At 39.5% G+C, this 17,114-nt stretch overlaps 1 protein-coding gene across 14 annotated transcripts in view; it reads right to left on the reverse strand.

Moving 5' to 3' along the window:
* epb41l2 (erythrocyte membrane protein band 4.1 like 2) overlaps window positions 1–17,114 on the reverse strand; it is a 211,670-nt gene that overhangs the window by 42,678 nt on the left and 151,878 nt on the right. For all 14 annotated transcript variants that reach the window (XM_060851227.1, XM_060851221.1, XM_060851149.1 and 11 more), the window contains one exon: window positions 14,612–14,699. In XM_060851227.1, coding sequence (XP_060707210.1) covers window positions 14,612–14,699 — 88 coding nt within the window. The remainder of the gene's footprint in view (window positions 1–14,611; window positions 14,700–17,114) is intronic.

The following is a 17,114-nucleotide window of genomic DNA, read 5'->3' on the forward strand; positions in this document are numbered from 1 at the left end:
ACAGATGTTCCTGACCTTCTGAGTTTCTCCAGCACTTTCTGTTTTTGTTTCAGATTTCCAGCAGCTGCAGTTCTTTGTTTTATTCTCCTAACAATCCAAGTTTACTGAGAATGCAAGTCTGGGTGGGAGTGCAAGCTTTGAGCTCCAAAATCTCAGATATATCATGATGACGTGGTATGCTCATGCATTGTGGATAGTGACTTCTCGGAATGGAGGGTTCAGGGAGTGTTGTCATCCAACATGATCTATGATACTGGGGAACGTTGGACAACTTGGCGGCCTGGAGAAAACACCAGTGAGCTGCAGCTGTCAGATAACCACTCTGACTTTCACCATCTGGTTTCTCACTGGAACTTGGAAAAATAGCATCCTGGATATAAATGAGGCAGCATTACATAATAAAGCGTCGATGTTTGAAAATCAGGCTCTCACCACTTACAAGCAAGATTCTCATCTGGACATTGAAACCATTATCCATGCCTTTAACTTGCTGGGAAAAGAAAAACACCCTACATTTTGATCTTTAGATAGAAGATTCTCCCTTGCAAATAAACTAAGATCATCTCTTCTTAGGAGAACTGCCCACATTGCATTCCTTTTCACACGTCTCCAAACAAATCATCATCCATTCAGATATAGTTTCCAATCTCGGTCACCCAGTAGCCCCTTCTCTGTGAAGGCAATTAAATCATATCGATTTTCCTCAATTTGTGCATTGAATTCATCATCATTTTTGTGAGTTCAACATTTTTCTCTTGAATCTGAGCTCCATCTTAGATTCCAATCCCCTTGCCAATCTACTTCCGAATTCCTTCTACTGATAAATGAAATGGCTTTGATACCTGTCTTCTTGAAAAGAAAAATGTAACTTCTAATTACAATGCCTCCCCCGCTCACAATTAATCCTGTTTCCCAAACCTTCCACACTGACTTTCATGGTTGCTGAAAATTGATATCCCCTTTTACATTCCAACTTACTCTCTGAACCTCCAGCTTCTGACCTCACTCTGACCCTTCTTATCTCTTGAACCTACAATTCATTCAAGATCTATGCATTTTTAAATTGCTGCCATTCTTGAATCTCTGCTTGAGCAAAGATTATGTATATAAACAACAAGTGAGATGCAGTCAGTTAAAAAAAAAATCAGGATTCAAACAGCCCCAGCTCAACAATTCTGCACCACAGGGGACACAATATTAGAACTGTAGATTTGAATTAGACCAGAATTTCAAAAGGAGTGCAGGTTAGGAGAGAGAAGTGGTGAGTTAGAGTCTGGTATGGGAAAAGGTTGCAGGTCAGAGATTCAGGCATGAAAAGATGCTGGAAGGTGAAGTTTCAGGCATGGAAAGAGGTCAGTTGGAGGAAGAGGGTGTGAGAGGCTGCTCCGTAAAGCTGACAGTTAGGCCTCAGTCTTATGACAAACCAGAGGGAATCATTCAAAACAAATCTTGTGATTCAAACGAAGATTAAAGGCTCCAGCAATGGTCATATGAAACATTAACTTTACTATATTGTTTGACTCCGTAAATCCATATAAACTATATACAAAATGAAAATTTTTCTTCTTTTGGGACAGCATGGTGGCTCAATGGTTAGCACTGCTGCCTCACAGTGCCATGGACCTGTGTCCAATTCTATCCTCTGGCAACTCGGCTGTGCGGATATTCTTCCTGTGTCTGTGTGGATTTCCTCCAGGTGCTCCAGTTTTCTCCCACAATCCAAAGTGGGTGGGTTAGGTGGACTGGCCATTCTAAACTGCACATCATGTTGGGGATATGCATATTAGGGAGATAGCCAAACAAAATGCAGGGTTACAGGGATGGAGGCCTGGGTGGGATGCTCATCAGAGGGTCCGTGTGGACTCGATGGGCTAATTGTAAGGATTCCATAATTTATTCCACATCTTTAGATCCCATACCACCATTCTGTTGAAATCCCAAGGGTCGAATTATCAGACCGTGACACTGTTCTTCAATATTTCTTGCAAATCTAACGCTCATCACTTATCTCTTGCATAAGCATATTATAATTCACATCCCTTTTTAATGCATCCTTTGATAACATTTTTAACCTTTTGTAGGATAGATGGATAAATGGCCTATGCTGTATTAACACAATTGTCTTGTTGTTTTCTAAGTTCCTCACCACTGATATCAAGAACACATTCGTTTTAAAATAGTGGAGAGGTTATATTCCATTAAATAAATACGTGCCTAATTTGTGTAAATTGCAATTTCACTGATTTTCCAAATACGAGCATTGATATTTTCCACATCCAATTTCATCTGTAATTTTTGCAATTACCTCTAACAATTACATCTGCAATTAAACAATCTGCACCCTTACTAACAAAATAATTGTCTCAAGGTATTTTCCAAGGACTGACTACTCCTTTTTTAAAAAAAAATTTTAGTGTGCCAACCTGGTTCTGAAGCTGGAACTCTCAAATTCCTTAACTTTGCTCCAATCCTTATTATTCAGAGTCCAAGTTGCATTTAGTCAGTTCATTCCACATATGGTCACTGCCTCCTGTCTAATGTCACACAACTGAAGGATTCTGCCACCAACATATTCATCAATGGGTAAACTTCTTGTAATCAATACAAATGCCTCTCTTTGAACCATGTCACCAGTTTCTTCCTCCAAATCCTCTGCTTCATGTTATGTTACAAACATTCTGTTGTACTGATTTGAAAAATTCATGGCATAATGGTATTTTTTAAATCACATCTTAAACATTAACTGACCAGAGCCTGGACATTTTTAGATTAGATTAGATTCCTTTCAGTGTGGAAACAGGCCCTTCGGCACAACAAGTCCACACCGACCCACCGAAGCGCAATCCACCCAGAACCATTCCTTACATTTACTCCTGCACCTAACACTACGGGCAATTTAACATGGCCAATTCACCTGACCTGCACATCTTTGGACTGTGCGAGGAAACCGGAGCACCCAGAGAAAACCCACGCAGACATGGGGAGAACATGCAAACTCCACACAGTCAGTCGCCCGAGTCGGGAATTGAACCCAGGTCTCTTGAGCTGTGAGGCAGCAGTGCTAACCACTGTGCCATCGTGCTGCCCATTTAATCTTTTATGCTAAGTCTCAAATTTTTTTTTGCTCTTCAAGGTTGTCAAAACTGAATTTCTCTCCACCATGGAGATTGTCTGTTCTCAATTCTTCTAAAGTTATTTTATACTGTCTCCTGTGACCTGGATCTAGAGGGTATCGCATCATTGTGTCCTCCATTTTCTGTCTTTTAATTGATTATCCTAATTGCACCATGAAAACTAGAAGGCATAAGCTTTAGGTGAGAAGGAAAAGATTTAGAAAGAACCTAAGGGATAACTTTTTCACACAGAGGATGGTGCATGTATGGAACGAGCTGCCAGAGGAAGTAGTGGAGGCAGGTACTATTACAATATTTAAATGGCACATAGGTGCATTTATGAATAGGAAGAGTTGAGAAGGGTTTGGCCAAATGCTGGCAAATGGAACTAGGTCAGATTGGGATTTCTAGCCGACACGGATGAATTGGACCGAAGGGTCTGTTTCTATGTTGTATGATCCATGACTGAGTGTTTTCCAAATAATTTTTTAATGTTCCAACATTTGCTCAAGCAGTGTATGTTTATCTCCAAAATTAACTCCCATCAAAACTAGAAATGCATCTGTATTTGATACTTCTGCACTGTTTTAATAAATTAAGTGCCAGCACAGCTGGAAGAATTTCTAGCTGGAATTTCTGGAGTCTTATATATATCTTACTGGTTTTCATCATGTAATTTTCTATTTAACCTTCATTCAATCCAAATTTGTCAAAAATTGACCATACTTCATAAGCAGTTCATAAATCATCTTTTTGACAATTTTTCCATTTCAGTTATTATACCCAAACCTTCACGTGTGTTCAAATGGTCAAGCTCCAACTCCAAAAAAAAACTTGGTCAAGGCAGTAACCATCAGCCACATGGTTACCTTAAAAGATTCATTTTCAGAAAGCACAAAAGTGTAATCATGCCTCGCTACTTTACATTAAGATTCAGATATCTTTTTTACAGTTTTCTCGAAATTACTCTTGGTTTAGAAGACTGCTTAGTTTTCAATTCTTGACTTACAAACAGCTCACCATCTTCTGCTACCAATATGAACAGAGTCCAGTCATGTACACCTCCAGCCAGAATTTAATTTCTAGCTCATACAGTACAGACCCCAATAGCTGTGCTTGCTATTTTTATAAATGGAGTTCTCACCAATTAGCACTTAAATTATTCATCATCTCTTCTCTACTTCCATTAGGTTTCAAGCATCCTTCCAGACTTTATTGAATAATAATCCTTCTTGTTGCCGATGCCTACTTTGTTAGTTTTGTCACATCAGCTTTACTTATTAAATTAATCAAATTATAATGTATAAAACTAATTATGGAATGGTTACATTATAGTACAGGAAGAGGCCATTCGCTCCATCTTGCCAGCTCTAAGAGCTATTTAACGAGGCTCACTCCCTGGCCTGCTCATTAAAGGCTTGTCAATCGTATTTTCTGCTTTTAGATAATTATCCAAATCCCATTTGGAAACAATAACTGAATTTCTCTCCACCATGGCCTCAGCGAGGGAAATCCAGATGCTAACAACTTGCTATGTAAAAATCATTTTCCCTCTTATGACCTATGATTCTTTTGCCAGCAATCTTTGCTGGCATGTCAGGCATAAATATCTAAATGATGCAGAATGCCATGGCTGTGCTATTTGTAAAAGGAAACTGTACATTAGGGCTCCCATTAATGTTTCAGCTTTATTCAAAATATTGTATTGTATAAAGAAACAAAAGATTGTTATACAGTATCAAAGAAAAATTATACAGTATCAAACTCATCAATTAACAGTAATAGCCAAGACCCTTTTTTAAAAAACTACTTTTAGTTATCAACTCATGCTTTGTGTCTACTCATACTGCACTAAAAAGACAGGCTTGCCATCAGCTGCTTAAATGCCCCAAGCACAAATATATCTCCAATCGCTGAATAAGTAAGTATTTGTAATAAGCTTTAATGGTGATATCTGCTAAACTGCTAAAACGTGAATGTAAATAAATATGCTATCACATTATAACACGAATTTCCAAATTCATGTGGCTTCATACATTTGAAAATAAATACACCATAGCAAAAAACAGTTGCAGTATTATTACTAGATTCATTGCAATATTTGTGATGCAAATACACTTCATACCTTTGCCTCAATCTTTTGCTTTAATTATCAGGTAAGCATGAAAAAGTAATTTGTAAATTTGCTCCATCTGTCCTTTGGGAAGAGTGTTTCAGTAACAGCGGTCTTCACTGATGAGATTCAGTGTAACTTCTGAAATCCGTATTGTAACACTCAAAAGCGCTCATACAACAAAAATAAACTTGGCTTAATCTGAACTTTCAATTCCAACAGTGACACTGTTGAATACTTATTTAAAATAAAAACAAGCTGATATGTACTGTGAATACAGAATTAGGACTCAGAGCAATATGGTGGATCAGTAATTCGTAACTCAGCAAAGTCAGCACAGGTAGTGTATGCCTTGATTTAGCATCAGCAAAATGTGCCAGATTAAATGGCAGTGATAACCTAAGCAGAAATAAATAGAATGGAAACCCTGGAAAGGTTATACAGGTTCCAAGCAACTAACTCACCAGTGATAAATGAATATTTAATCCAGCACCTAAAGGACTATTTGTGAGGTAGCACAAATAGTCAGCCATTTGTACACAAAGCCATTATTGTACACAAAGCTAGGGCAAACATCAGCAGGAGTCTTGCTATAATACCATGCTAAAGAATGCAATCCATTTAGTTTGGATTGACTTAAAACTTAATAAAACAGAAGAGGAAGGTTATTGACAGATCTAATATGCCTATATTTTTCCAATATGTTAAAATCACAAGTAAACTATGGAAAGGCATAACCAAAGTTCCATCAATATTAAATAGTTAACTTTACAAAGACACCAAACATGAGCAATTGATTCTGAACAGCTTAGAAAGCTAAACTGAATTAAAGACACTTAATTAGACAAAATAATTGTATACTGCATTTAATATGGAGAAGGGAACTGTGAACTGAGGAAAATAATTGACAAAGTATATAGCTTTATGTTTTTAACATACAGGTCATTCTGCTAAAATGCTTATTTCATTAATGCAAATTCACTAATGTGATTGACAAATTGGGGACATTGTTTCTGAAGCACAAACTTTTAAAACGTGTTGGCTGCAACGCAATTACATCACCAACACTTTAAGCGGTTTCTCTATAATGCGGGGTTGCACAACAACACAGCCATTGCATTATAGAAGAACTACCGGTACCTGTGAATGAAAGTACAAAGGGATTGAGGAGTTTTACTAGGGGTTTGACATTTAGTAAGCCTGACTAAGCTGGAGTTGCATTCAACAAAGCAAATAGAATTCCAAACCTAAACAGAGTTGCCAGGTATTAACCATCTCCAACAAGGGAGAATCTCCTAGTAGCTTAACATTCAACATCCTGGAGGTATCATTGACCAGAAATTTAACTAGAGTAGCTACATAAATACTGACACCACCTGATTCTACAAAACCCACCCACCATCTACACGGGATGAGTCAGGAGTACAATGGAATAAAAGTGGCCACCGTCGTTTCAGGATGGTGGTGATTGACAAGAATAGTCCTTTATGGTAACCTCTGACAGTACAGGACTTGAACCTAAGCCATTCGCATCACTCCACATTGCAAACCAGCAATGAAAAGAAACTGACTACCATGGAATGGAATACTGCTGACCACACCTAGCTCAATCCAAAACAATCAAGGAGCAAAATCCGACCCAGGCTGGATTCATGAGAATGGTTCCAAGGATAAGGAATTCCAATGACATAAAAGGATTGCAGACAGATTACATAAATTAGGACAATACTCTTTGGAGAAAAGAAGGTGGAGCAGATGGTTAATGGAGCTGTGCAAAATGATGGGGAGGCTGGACGGTGTAGGCATGAAGAAACTGTCTCCACTAGTGGAAAGATTGAAAATCAGAGCACACAGACTTAAGATAATTGTTAAAAGAAACAATTCAGACATTGGAAAAATCTTCTGCATAGCAAGTGGTTGGGATCTGGAATGCAGTGCCTGAGAGTGTGGTGGAAGCAGTTTAATCAAGGCATTCAAGTGGGAATTAAATTATCATCCAAACAAAGAATGCACAACACTAGTCTAATCCCATTTTTAAGCACTTGGCCCATAACCCTGTCTGCCTTGGCATCACAATCTTCAAATAAAATGCTCAGATTATTTCAATTTCACCAATCCTTGAGTCAAGGGACAGAGGAGAGAATCATGGCCATCACTAAGGAGAAGGTGCAGGGTAAGCTGAAAGGTTTGAAGGTGGAAAGATCACCCAGATTGGTTGGACTATATCCCAGACTTCTGAAAGAGGTAGCTGCAGAGATTGTGGAGGCATTGGTGATGATCTTTCAGGAAAGAATGAAGTCAGGAAGGGTCCAAAAGGACTGAAAAATGGCTAATATAACACCTATGTTTAAAAGAGGGGACCAGAAAACAGGAAATTATAGCATGATAGCCTCACCACGCTCATTAGTAAGATTCAAGACCATTGTCATGGATGAGATTGCTGAGTACTTGGAAATGCGTGGTTAAAATAGGCAGCATGGCTTCATCAACAGGAGGTCATGCCTGTCAGATCTGTTACAATTCTTTGTGGATTTAACAAGTTAGACAAAGATGAGCCAATGGATGCACTCTATTTGTATTTCCAGAGGGCCTCTAACAAAGTGCCGCACAGGAGGCTGCTAAATAAGATAAGAGTCCTTGGTGTTAGGGTAAGGCACTGGCAGGAAAGAGGATTGGCTCTCTGACAGAAGGCAGACAATGGGGATAAAAGCATCTTTTTCAGGATGACAGTCGGTGACTAGTGGAGTTTCACAGGGGTCAATGTTGGAACCACAATTATTCACGTTATATGTTAACGAACAGGACGAAGGAAGTGAGAACATTGTGTTATCTATAAACTTAGCAACGAAGATAGCTGGAGGGACAGCTAATGTTGAAGAGATGGAAGGCTGTTAGGACGACTTGGACAGGCAAGGACAGTAGGCAAAGGAGTGGCAGACAGAATACCGTGTGGGAATGTATAAAATTATGCACTTTGGTAGGAAAAACAGAGACGAAAAATATTTTCTAAATGGGGAAATCTGAACTACAAAAGGCTTGGGAGTCTTAGTTCAGGATTCTCCTAAGGTTAACATGCAGATTCAGCTGGCAGTTAGGAAGGCAAATGCAACATTTGCATTCATTTCAAGAGGGCTAGAATACAACAGCAAAGATGCATTACTGAGGCTGTATAAGGCTCTGGTAAGACAACATTTGGAATATTGTGAAAAGTTTTGGGCCCTGTATCTAAGGAAAGATGCGCTGGTCTTGAAGGGGGTTAAAAAGATGTTTACAAGAACCATCCTGGGATGAAGAGCTTGGTCATACGAGGTGTGCAGTGTGTGTATTTGATGGATTTAGAATGGTGAGGGGACATCTCATTGAACTTTACAAAATACTGGGAGGCCAGAATAAAGTGGACATGGAGACAATGTTTCCGCTAGAAGAGACTAGGACCCAAGGGCACAGTTTCAGAGTGACGATCCTTTGGAACCAAGAGAAGTAGGAATTTCTTTGGCTCGAGGATGGTGAATTTGTGGAGCTCGTTGCAATAGAAGGCTGTGGAGGTCAAATCATTGAGTGTATTAAGACAGAAATAAATAGAGGATCAAAAGTTACAGGGAGAAGGTAGGAGAATTGAAACGTATTAGCCACCACTGAATAGCAAAACAGACTCAATGAGCCGAATACTTCTCTCTGTTCTGTTCTTATGGTGATTGATACGTTTATGTCTAAGAGAAGAATGTAACAGTTGGGAATGTAAGCTCACCAAGTTCAATAATGTACAGACCAAAGCACTTGATTGTCACATTTTCCAAAACATAAAGTGTTTAATTTTCACTGGCATGGCAGCTGCATCATTTACAAGGTTGCATTGCAGCAAAGTACTGAGCTAATGGTAAGATTCTTAGGAGTGCAGATGAGCAGAGAGATCTCAGTGTCCATGTACACAGATCCCTGAAAGTTGCCACCCAGATTGACAGGGTTGTTAAGAAGGCACACAGTGTTTTGGCCTTTATTAATAGGGGGATTGAGTTCCGGAACCAGGAGGTTATGCTGCAGCTGTACAAAGCTCTGGTACGGCCACACTTTGAGTATTGTGTACAGTTCTGGTCACCACATTATAAGAAGGATGTGGAAGCTTTGGAAAGGGTGCAGAGGAGATTTACTAGGATGTTGCCTGGTATGGAAGGAGGAAAGGCTGAGGGCCTTGAGGCTGTTCTCGTTGGAGAGAAGATGGTTGAGAGGTGACTTAATAGAGACATAAGATAATCAGAGGGTTAGATACGGTGGACAGAGAGAGCCTTTCTCCAAGTATGGGGAAGGCAAACACGAGGGGACACAACTTTAGAGTGATGGGAGATAGGTATAAGACAGATGTCAGAGGTGGTTTCTTTACTCAGAGACTAGTAAGGGTATGGAATGCTTTGCCTGCTACGGTAGTAGATTCGCCAAGTTTAAGTGCATTTAAGTCGTCATTGGACAAGCATATGGACGTACATGGAATAGTGTAGGTTAGATGGGCTTTAAATTAGTACGTCAGGGCTGCACAACATCGAGGACCGAAGGACCTGTACTGCGCTGTAATGTGATGTTCCCTTTAAGAATTAGATTTTTCAAGAGAGATATATCTGGTATAACACGTTACTTCTAGGAACTAATCATGTGACCAAGTTACCTTTGAGATAAATAATAGAAAAAGGGTTGAGGGAAGCTAATTACAGTTGAGGTCACTTGTGTATGCTGTAATGTTCTATGTTAACACTTCAAGGTTCCTTCATCAGCAGCACGCAAATCTGCAATTGCAGCATTTAGAAGGACAGGAGTAGAAGGTGCATGGGAACACTACCATCTACAGGCTCCCTTGCAAAACATACCTCTCATGATATGAAAACATAGGATGCAATACTCACTGGCCTTACAAATTACACTCACATCCCATGGTCATAATTAAAATCAAAAACGCTCACATTTCATTGCTGACCTGAGTTAAGTGTACACAATGAGCAGATCCGGAGATCTCCTTGTTTCGTGAGGGAATGAGTTGGACATCTTTGACAACAAAATGTGTTTCTAATACTGAAAGTGTGATTAACAAGACCCAGAGTGAGACTGGGGCAGATCTTATACTTCAGAATGTCATGCAATGATAAAAGGCAGTAGGGGTTTTCCAACTGGTGTCTAATAACTGCAAGCACTCCAGGTCTTGAAATTGAGCACAGTAGCCACAAATGCAAAAACAAAGTTAACTGTCAATAAATTTCATAAGGGCTATTGTATAATAACTTCAGCATCAAGTCTGCCTCAGTCAAAATTGTGTAGTCCTATATTAATAAAATGTTGAGAAGCCAATTACTTAAATAACACTAAATATAGAACTCCCTCAAACTGGCCCATTTAATTAACAATTCAGACACATGCTTCCTAATCTCTACATTGTCCTACAGTTTTACAGCTGGAATTGTATTTACACAAGTAAATTAAGGCTGCTGCCCAGACAACTCAAATCTAATCTTATGTAAAGTTTCTGTGAAAGTATGGACTTGGATAGAATTTACTTCTGACAGATAGGTATCATTGAATTAGATTAGCCAGAAGGAGGCCATTCAGCCCAATGTGTTGGTGCAGGTTTTTGAGCCATTGAATTAATTCCGTTCCACTTTCACCAAATTCCTTGTAAATTTTCTTTCTGCCTCTCTGCATTCTTCTGCCAAAACATAACTCTGCCCACATCTCTGTACTAAAATTCATCTTCCACTTGTTTTGCAGTCTAAGTCCTTTTAAAGTCAATTATCATAAATACATGCTACATTTGAATTGCATATCATTTGCGAATATTGAAATTAAGCCCTATCTATCCAGGTCTTTAATATGTATCAGCATAGTACTGATTATAATGCCAACCAATGAAGTCACAAGGTTCACTGTTTAGAACATAATAACTTTACTACACAAAAAGAGTCATTAATACATGTTATCTTAATTAGGATGTGATTTAAAAGATATAAAATTAAATGAACACAGTTACTTATACTCTCAACCAAATTTCTTAGCTCACGTTTCATTCTACATCCATTTGAAGTGTATCCTAAGTACACTTCTCAAAAATTGGAAGGTCAACCACTTCAGAGGGCTGCTTTAAAGATCCAAGTAAAGGCTGATGTTTCTTTGAACATTCTGCTTATTTCAGAAAGGGCTTTGTCTTCAAATTTCCTTCAATCACTCCATTGTTGAAGGTTTCTGATTCAACACAGACATCACGAGCATCTTAAGTGTAGACATGTTGGGTCAGAACTCTCCTATCTCCAATATGCAAATACTGGAGTCCTGCATCTAAAACTCTCCCGTTCTTTTCAGCTAGGCCATCCTTAGATGTTCAACTAACAGCTCACGAGTTTAAAATGCTTTTAGACAGCATACAGAATTTCAATCGAATTCGACTTAAAGGGATGTTCCTGTAGTAAGCTGTATCAAAACTAAAATAAAAAACCACTGGAGACCAGAATCATACACAAATGACCTCAACTGTAATTAGCTTCCCTCAACCCTTTTTCTATTATTTATCTCAAAGGTAACTTGGTCACATGATTAGTTCCTAGAAGTAAGGTGTTATACCAGATATATCTCTCTTGAAAAATCTAATTCTTAAAGGGAACATCACCATAACATGCACTGTACATTTTTCTCCAGAAACACATCTGGAGAAAACACCAAGTGCATCTTAACCAGTTTTGTATCAATGATGTTAATGCTTTTTAATCTTTTGGAGTTTATTTTTTCCCAATAGATTTGGGGACGACAGTATGTTAAATATCTTTTCAAATCCCATACACAGACACGTTATGAGCCACTCCATTAATCAAATAATTGGATCATATTTGTCAAATATAATTTACCTTCAAAACAAATCTATACAGACTTGCATATAACCCAGACTTCTCCAAACTTTGATTCAATTTGGTCAGGATTACTGACTCAAAATGCTCCTATCACTGATACTGACGGAGGTCATGATTTGGAAGGTGCTGTTGAAGGAGCCTTCATAAATTGCTGTATTGTCTCGTCAGCACGTGGTGAAGTAGGTGAATGTTTAAGGTGACAGGTAGAGTGTCAATCAAGCAACTCATTTTGGACTGAATAGTATTGAGTTTGTTGTTGGAGCTGCATTCATTCAACTGGAGAATATTCCATCCATTATGGTCCTGATTTGTACCTTGGAACCGGCGGACAAAATTTGAAGAATGAGGTGGTGGTTTGACACTTGGAGAATTTCTAACTTCTGATCTGTTCCCATAGCTACAGTACATAGCAAGTGCCACTGAATGTAGAGGAGATGTGGTTAGATTCTTAATTGTTACAGGTATCATTGCCTGGTATTTTAGTTGCAAGTAACACTTAAACCACATACGTGCACATACATGAAAGTTAACTAGGTCTTGATGTAAACATACAATGCGCTTCCATTAAATGGACATGTCTCAAAATCTAGAGGGAAAAATCTAAGTCAGGAGAAACACCCTTTAGGTAGAGGATCCTGGCACAGCAAGTCAAAGGTAGCATGTGATATCATTCAAGGAACATGGGCACAGTCAGTCTGCCAGTTAGGGTGGTCTCTTGATTATAGGATATGAGGAACTCAATGTTAGGCACCAATTTAACATTCTCCCATGGTCCACGTCATTCAGTGGTCAAAAACATTCTGGAGTCTTTCAACTCACTTAGCTTCATAGTTAGTCATGAAAGGCTAGAGCAATGTTTCCTTTGTGGGAGAGTTGAGGAGAATGTAAGGAGTCACTCAAGGAAGACAGATGAAGAGGAATTTATTTTCTCAGATGGTGGTGAATCTGTGGAAATCTTTACTACAGAGGATTGTACAGGCTGGATCATTAAGTATATTCAGGATGAGGGGGGCATATTTTTAATCAGCAAGGAAAGCAAATAAGCAGGGAAGTAGAATTGGGGATTTTCAGATCGTCCACGATCTCAATAAGTGACAGAGCAAACTCAATGGGCTAAATCGTCTGCTTCTGTTCCCCTTCTCACAGAGATTGAAGTATTCAAGACTTCGACGAGATAGGTAAGTATTTCCTTGCCTATCAGCCCATGGTTCAAACATTAGGGGAGACAAATTCAAAATTTTGGCCAAGAAAAGGGACATTTGAAGAAGAACTACTTTCTGCAGTGAGTGGTAATGACCTGGAACCCTCTGCCTATGTATGTGGCAGAAACAGAAACAGTCAATGATTTCAAAAGCAAATTTAATGGGCATTTGAAGGATATCAACTTGGAAGGCTGTAGAGGTCATGCTATGGAGTAGGAGTAACTGGACTGCTATGTAAGGAGTTGGCATGGACTCAATGAATTGAATGGCCTCCTTCAAAGATAGAGTTATTTACCTATAGCACAGTGTGAAAACAATACTTTTTTGAAAGCAATGCTTTAGAAACTATGCCTAAATTGAATATTCTAGTATGGTAGACTCATAGGATCACACAGGATGGAACTAAACCTTTTGGTCTAACTTGCCCATGCCAACCAAGTTTCCAAAATAAAGCAAGTCCCACTTACCCACGTTTGGCTCATAACCCTCCAAACCTTTCCTAAGTCCAAGTTATCTTCTGTTGGTGGTCCTTTAATTGCTCCTCAACCAGTTAATTGTTAACTTTAAGTCATTCCACCATTTGGAGAAGGTAGAGGTCAAGACATGTCTTCCTACTCAAGAGTGAGAATTCTTGAATATAACAGAGGTTTTCTATTATTGGGTATTCTGCTTGAAAACAGGGACTACCTATTCCTCTGAGCTTAATTTGCTCCACAGTGCTGACCTGTAATCCCTGGTGCTTGTCATATTCACTGTACTAGTTTCGAATGTCAAACACATTTTGAGCCTTGTGTTCCTCACTGGACACTACTAATCTCCTGTGACAAGATTGATCTCTTAGATTTAATCTCTACTGCTTTCCGACTTTTGTTTCACTCACTACCTGAGTGGCTTTCTAGAGAGTCAGGATTTGTTTGGACTGTAATGTATCTGACAAAGACTCATCAAAATTCCTACAACAATTCTCATCTTACAAATTCTGACCTGAAGTCAGCCATGATCATAATGAATGGTGGTGCAGGCTCGAAAGGCAGAATGGCCTACTCTTACACCTATTGTCTATTGTCTAGTTGCATTTCTTCACTAATCTGTAGAAATCATTAATGAAATTATCAATGGTTTCCTTGAGGACGGAATGCTCCTCTTAACTCTTGCTGTTTCAAGAATTTGAATAATTCTGAGATTGACACAGACATTCAGTAATTCTTCCAAAAAACGATCTGTAGAACAATCTTGAACTGATTTGTGAACAAGAGGTCACCTTCATTTTCCACCACACTAAGAAAATAAGGAGAAAGCAATTACCTTAGCATGATGCAAGTCAACACCATACATGGAAAGCATCTTGGCATTTTCCAGAAATTGAGCATCAGCCTGGGCTGGAGTTAAACCCCTGATAGAAAGATAAGGAAGTTAAATGTAAAATCATAATGGCACATGGTTATGATATCAGTTCCAAATTTAAATAATGAAGGCTAATGAAGAAGCTCAGACCATTTTTCAAGTTACTTTTTAAAATACCTATCAAGTAGATCACAGCATTTGAGGAGTAAGTATTTGGACTGGTGCAATACACCATTAGCCTCTTTCTGTGCTTCGATTACAATTTGGGTAATTTAAGAGGCCTAGATTCGATACAGAGACTTTTTTTTAAAACAACTTTGAAGAGCGAATCGCATTATATATAAAACGGCAGATGACAGTTAGGAGACAACAAAATCGGTGGGTGGGAATAGGGGACAAATCAAGATGCTGTGGACACTGGTTCAATTTAAAATGCGAGATGGAGATTTACTTCCTTTGTTCAGGTTAAGCTAATAATTGAAAATTTGAGTTAAACTATAGTTTAGCCTTAATCTACTTTAAAGAAAGAAAAGCCTCGAGAGTCTCAATGGCCTATTCCTCTATCCATGTAATGATGGAAAGTTGTACGTGTGAGTTTCAGTGATAATAATTGTGAATAATTGTCAGCATTTGTTACTATTCAAACTTTGAAACAGACAGCAATATCTGGGAGCTTGTAAATGCACAGTGAAATTTGCAAACCCAAAAGTGCGATCAGTGATTCCACTATTCTATTTGCTTCTCCGTGGGGTGTGCTGTTGAAGTATCTCCTGGATTGCAATCAGGTATTGTGTTTTTATAGAGTAACGATGAGCAGGAACAAGCTTCTGACAACAGTGGTGGTATCAGAGACATTGATTTCAAAAGGAAATCAGATGGATGCTGGAGTAAAATAAACGTGTTCATTCATTGATGGTCCCTCACTGACGGTAACTCTCTTCCACTCTCAGGGTGATTCTATTTGTGGCTGTACAGACTGATGCGGGTCCCGCAGGTTTGGTTAAACTTGGGGCAGGTGATGGTCATGGGAAGGGGTGGATGGGGCATTGGTGTGGCAGTGCGTTGTTTTCACCTGGCTTCGACATTTTCTGGATGGCACGTCTCAACTTTGGTCTTGGGCCAGTGAGGCCTTGAAGGTATCACTGAAGGTTCACCTGGGGCCCCGCCTGCCATTTTGAAGCTGGGAGTAGACACCTGTTTGGGGAGTCTCATGTCACTTGTACAGACGATGTGTCCAGCCAATCAAGGGAAGTCAGTCCCTCAATACTGAGGATGTTGACCTGGTGAAGGACACTAATGTTAGCGTGTCTTTCTTCCAAAAGGATTTGCAGGATCTTGTGCAGGCAGCATTGGTGGTACTGCTGTAGTGCCTTGAGGCGTTTGCTGTAGAAAATTCACATCGCAGAGACATGTAGGAGAATAGGAACCACCCAGCTCTGTAAACTGTGATCTCGGTGCCGGATCTGATATCATTGTCCTCAAACATCCTTTCCCTCAAGCAGCCGACCACTGCACTAGAACACTGGAGGTGGTACTGAATCTCTTCATCAATAGCTGCTTTGGCTGACAGGACTCTCCCAAGGTATTGGCAGTGGTCAATATTCTCTAAAGCCTGTACCTTAATTCTAGTTCTCTAACAAACTTGTAGAGCAATGGGAGAGACAGCATTGAAATGAAATTGACTGGAATGCTTTATACGAAAGGTACTATGAACTAGATAGGCCAAGTAGCCTCACTCTGGCCTCATCCTAAAATAAATCTAGACTCAATAATTTACAAATATTGAATTGCTTCACAGGCCCTGAAAAACTCACTTTATATTTGCAAAATTCCAAGTTTCTTCAGTAAGGTAAAGAAATGGTTCTGTTCGCCGAGCTGGAAGTTTTGGTTGCAAACGTTTCGTCCCCTGGCTAGGAGACATCATCAGTGCTCTGGAGCCTCCTGCGAAGCGCTTCTTTGATGTTTCTTCCGGCATTTATAGTGGTCTGTCCTTGCCGCTTCCGTGTGTCAGTTTCAGCTGTCCGCTGTAGTGATTGGTATATTGGGTCCAGGTCCATGTGTCTGTTGATGGAGTTTGTGGATGAATGCCATGCCTCTAGGAATTCCCTGGCTGTTCTCTGTCTGGCTTGCCCTATGATAGTAGTGTTTTCCCAGTCGAATTCATGTTGCTTGTCTGAGTGTGTGGCTACTAGGGATAGCTGGTCGTGTCGTTTCGTGGTTAGTTGGTGTTCATGTATGCGGATTGTTAGCGGTCTTCCTGTTTGTCCTATATAGTGTTTTGTGCAGTCCTTGCATGGTATTTTATAAACTACATTAGTTTTGTTCATGTTGGGTATTGGCCCCTTTGTTCTAGTAAGTTGTTGTCTGAGCGTGGCTGTTGGTTTGTGTGCCATTATGAGTCCTAGGGGTCGCAGTAGTCTGGCTGTCAGTTCGTCAGATCGGCGAACAGAACCACTACAACAAG

The sequence above is a fragment of the Hemiscyllium ocellatum genome, chromosome 3 (genome assembly GCF_020745735.1).
Source record: "Hemiscyllium ocellatum isolate sHemOce1 chromosome 3, sHemOce1.pat.X.cur, whole genome shotgun sequence".
In the NCBI taxonomy this organism is placed as follows: Eukaryota; Metazoa; Chordata; class Chondrichthyes; order Orectolobiformes; family Hemiscylliidae; genus Hemiscyllium; species Hemiscyllium ocellatum.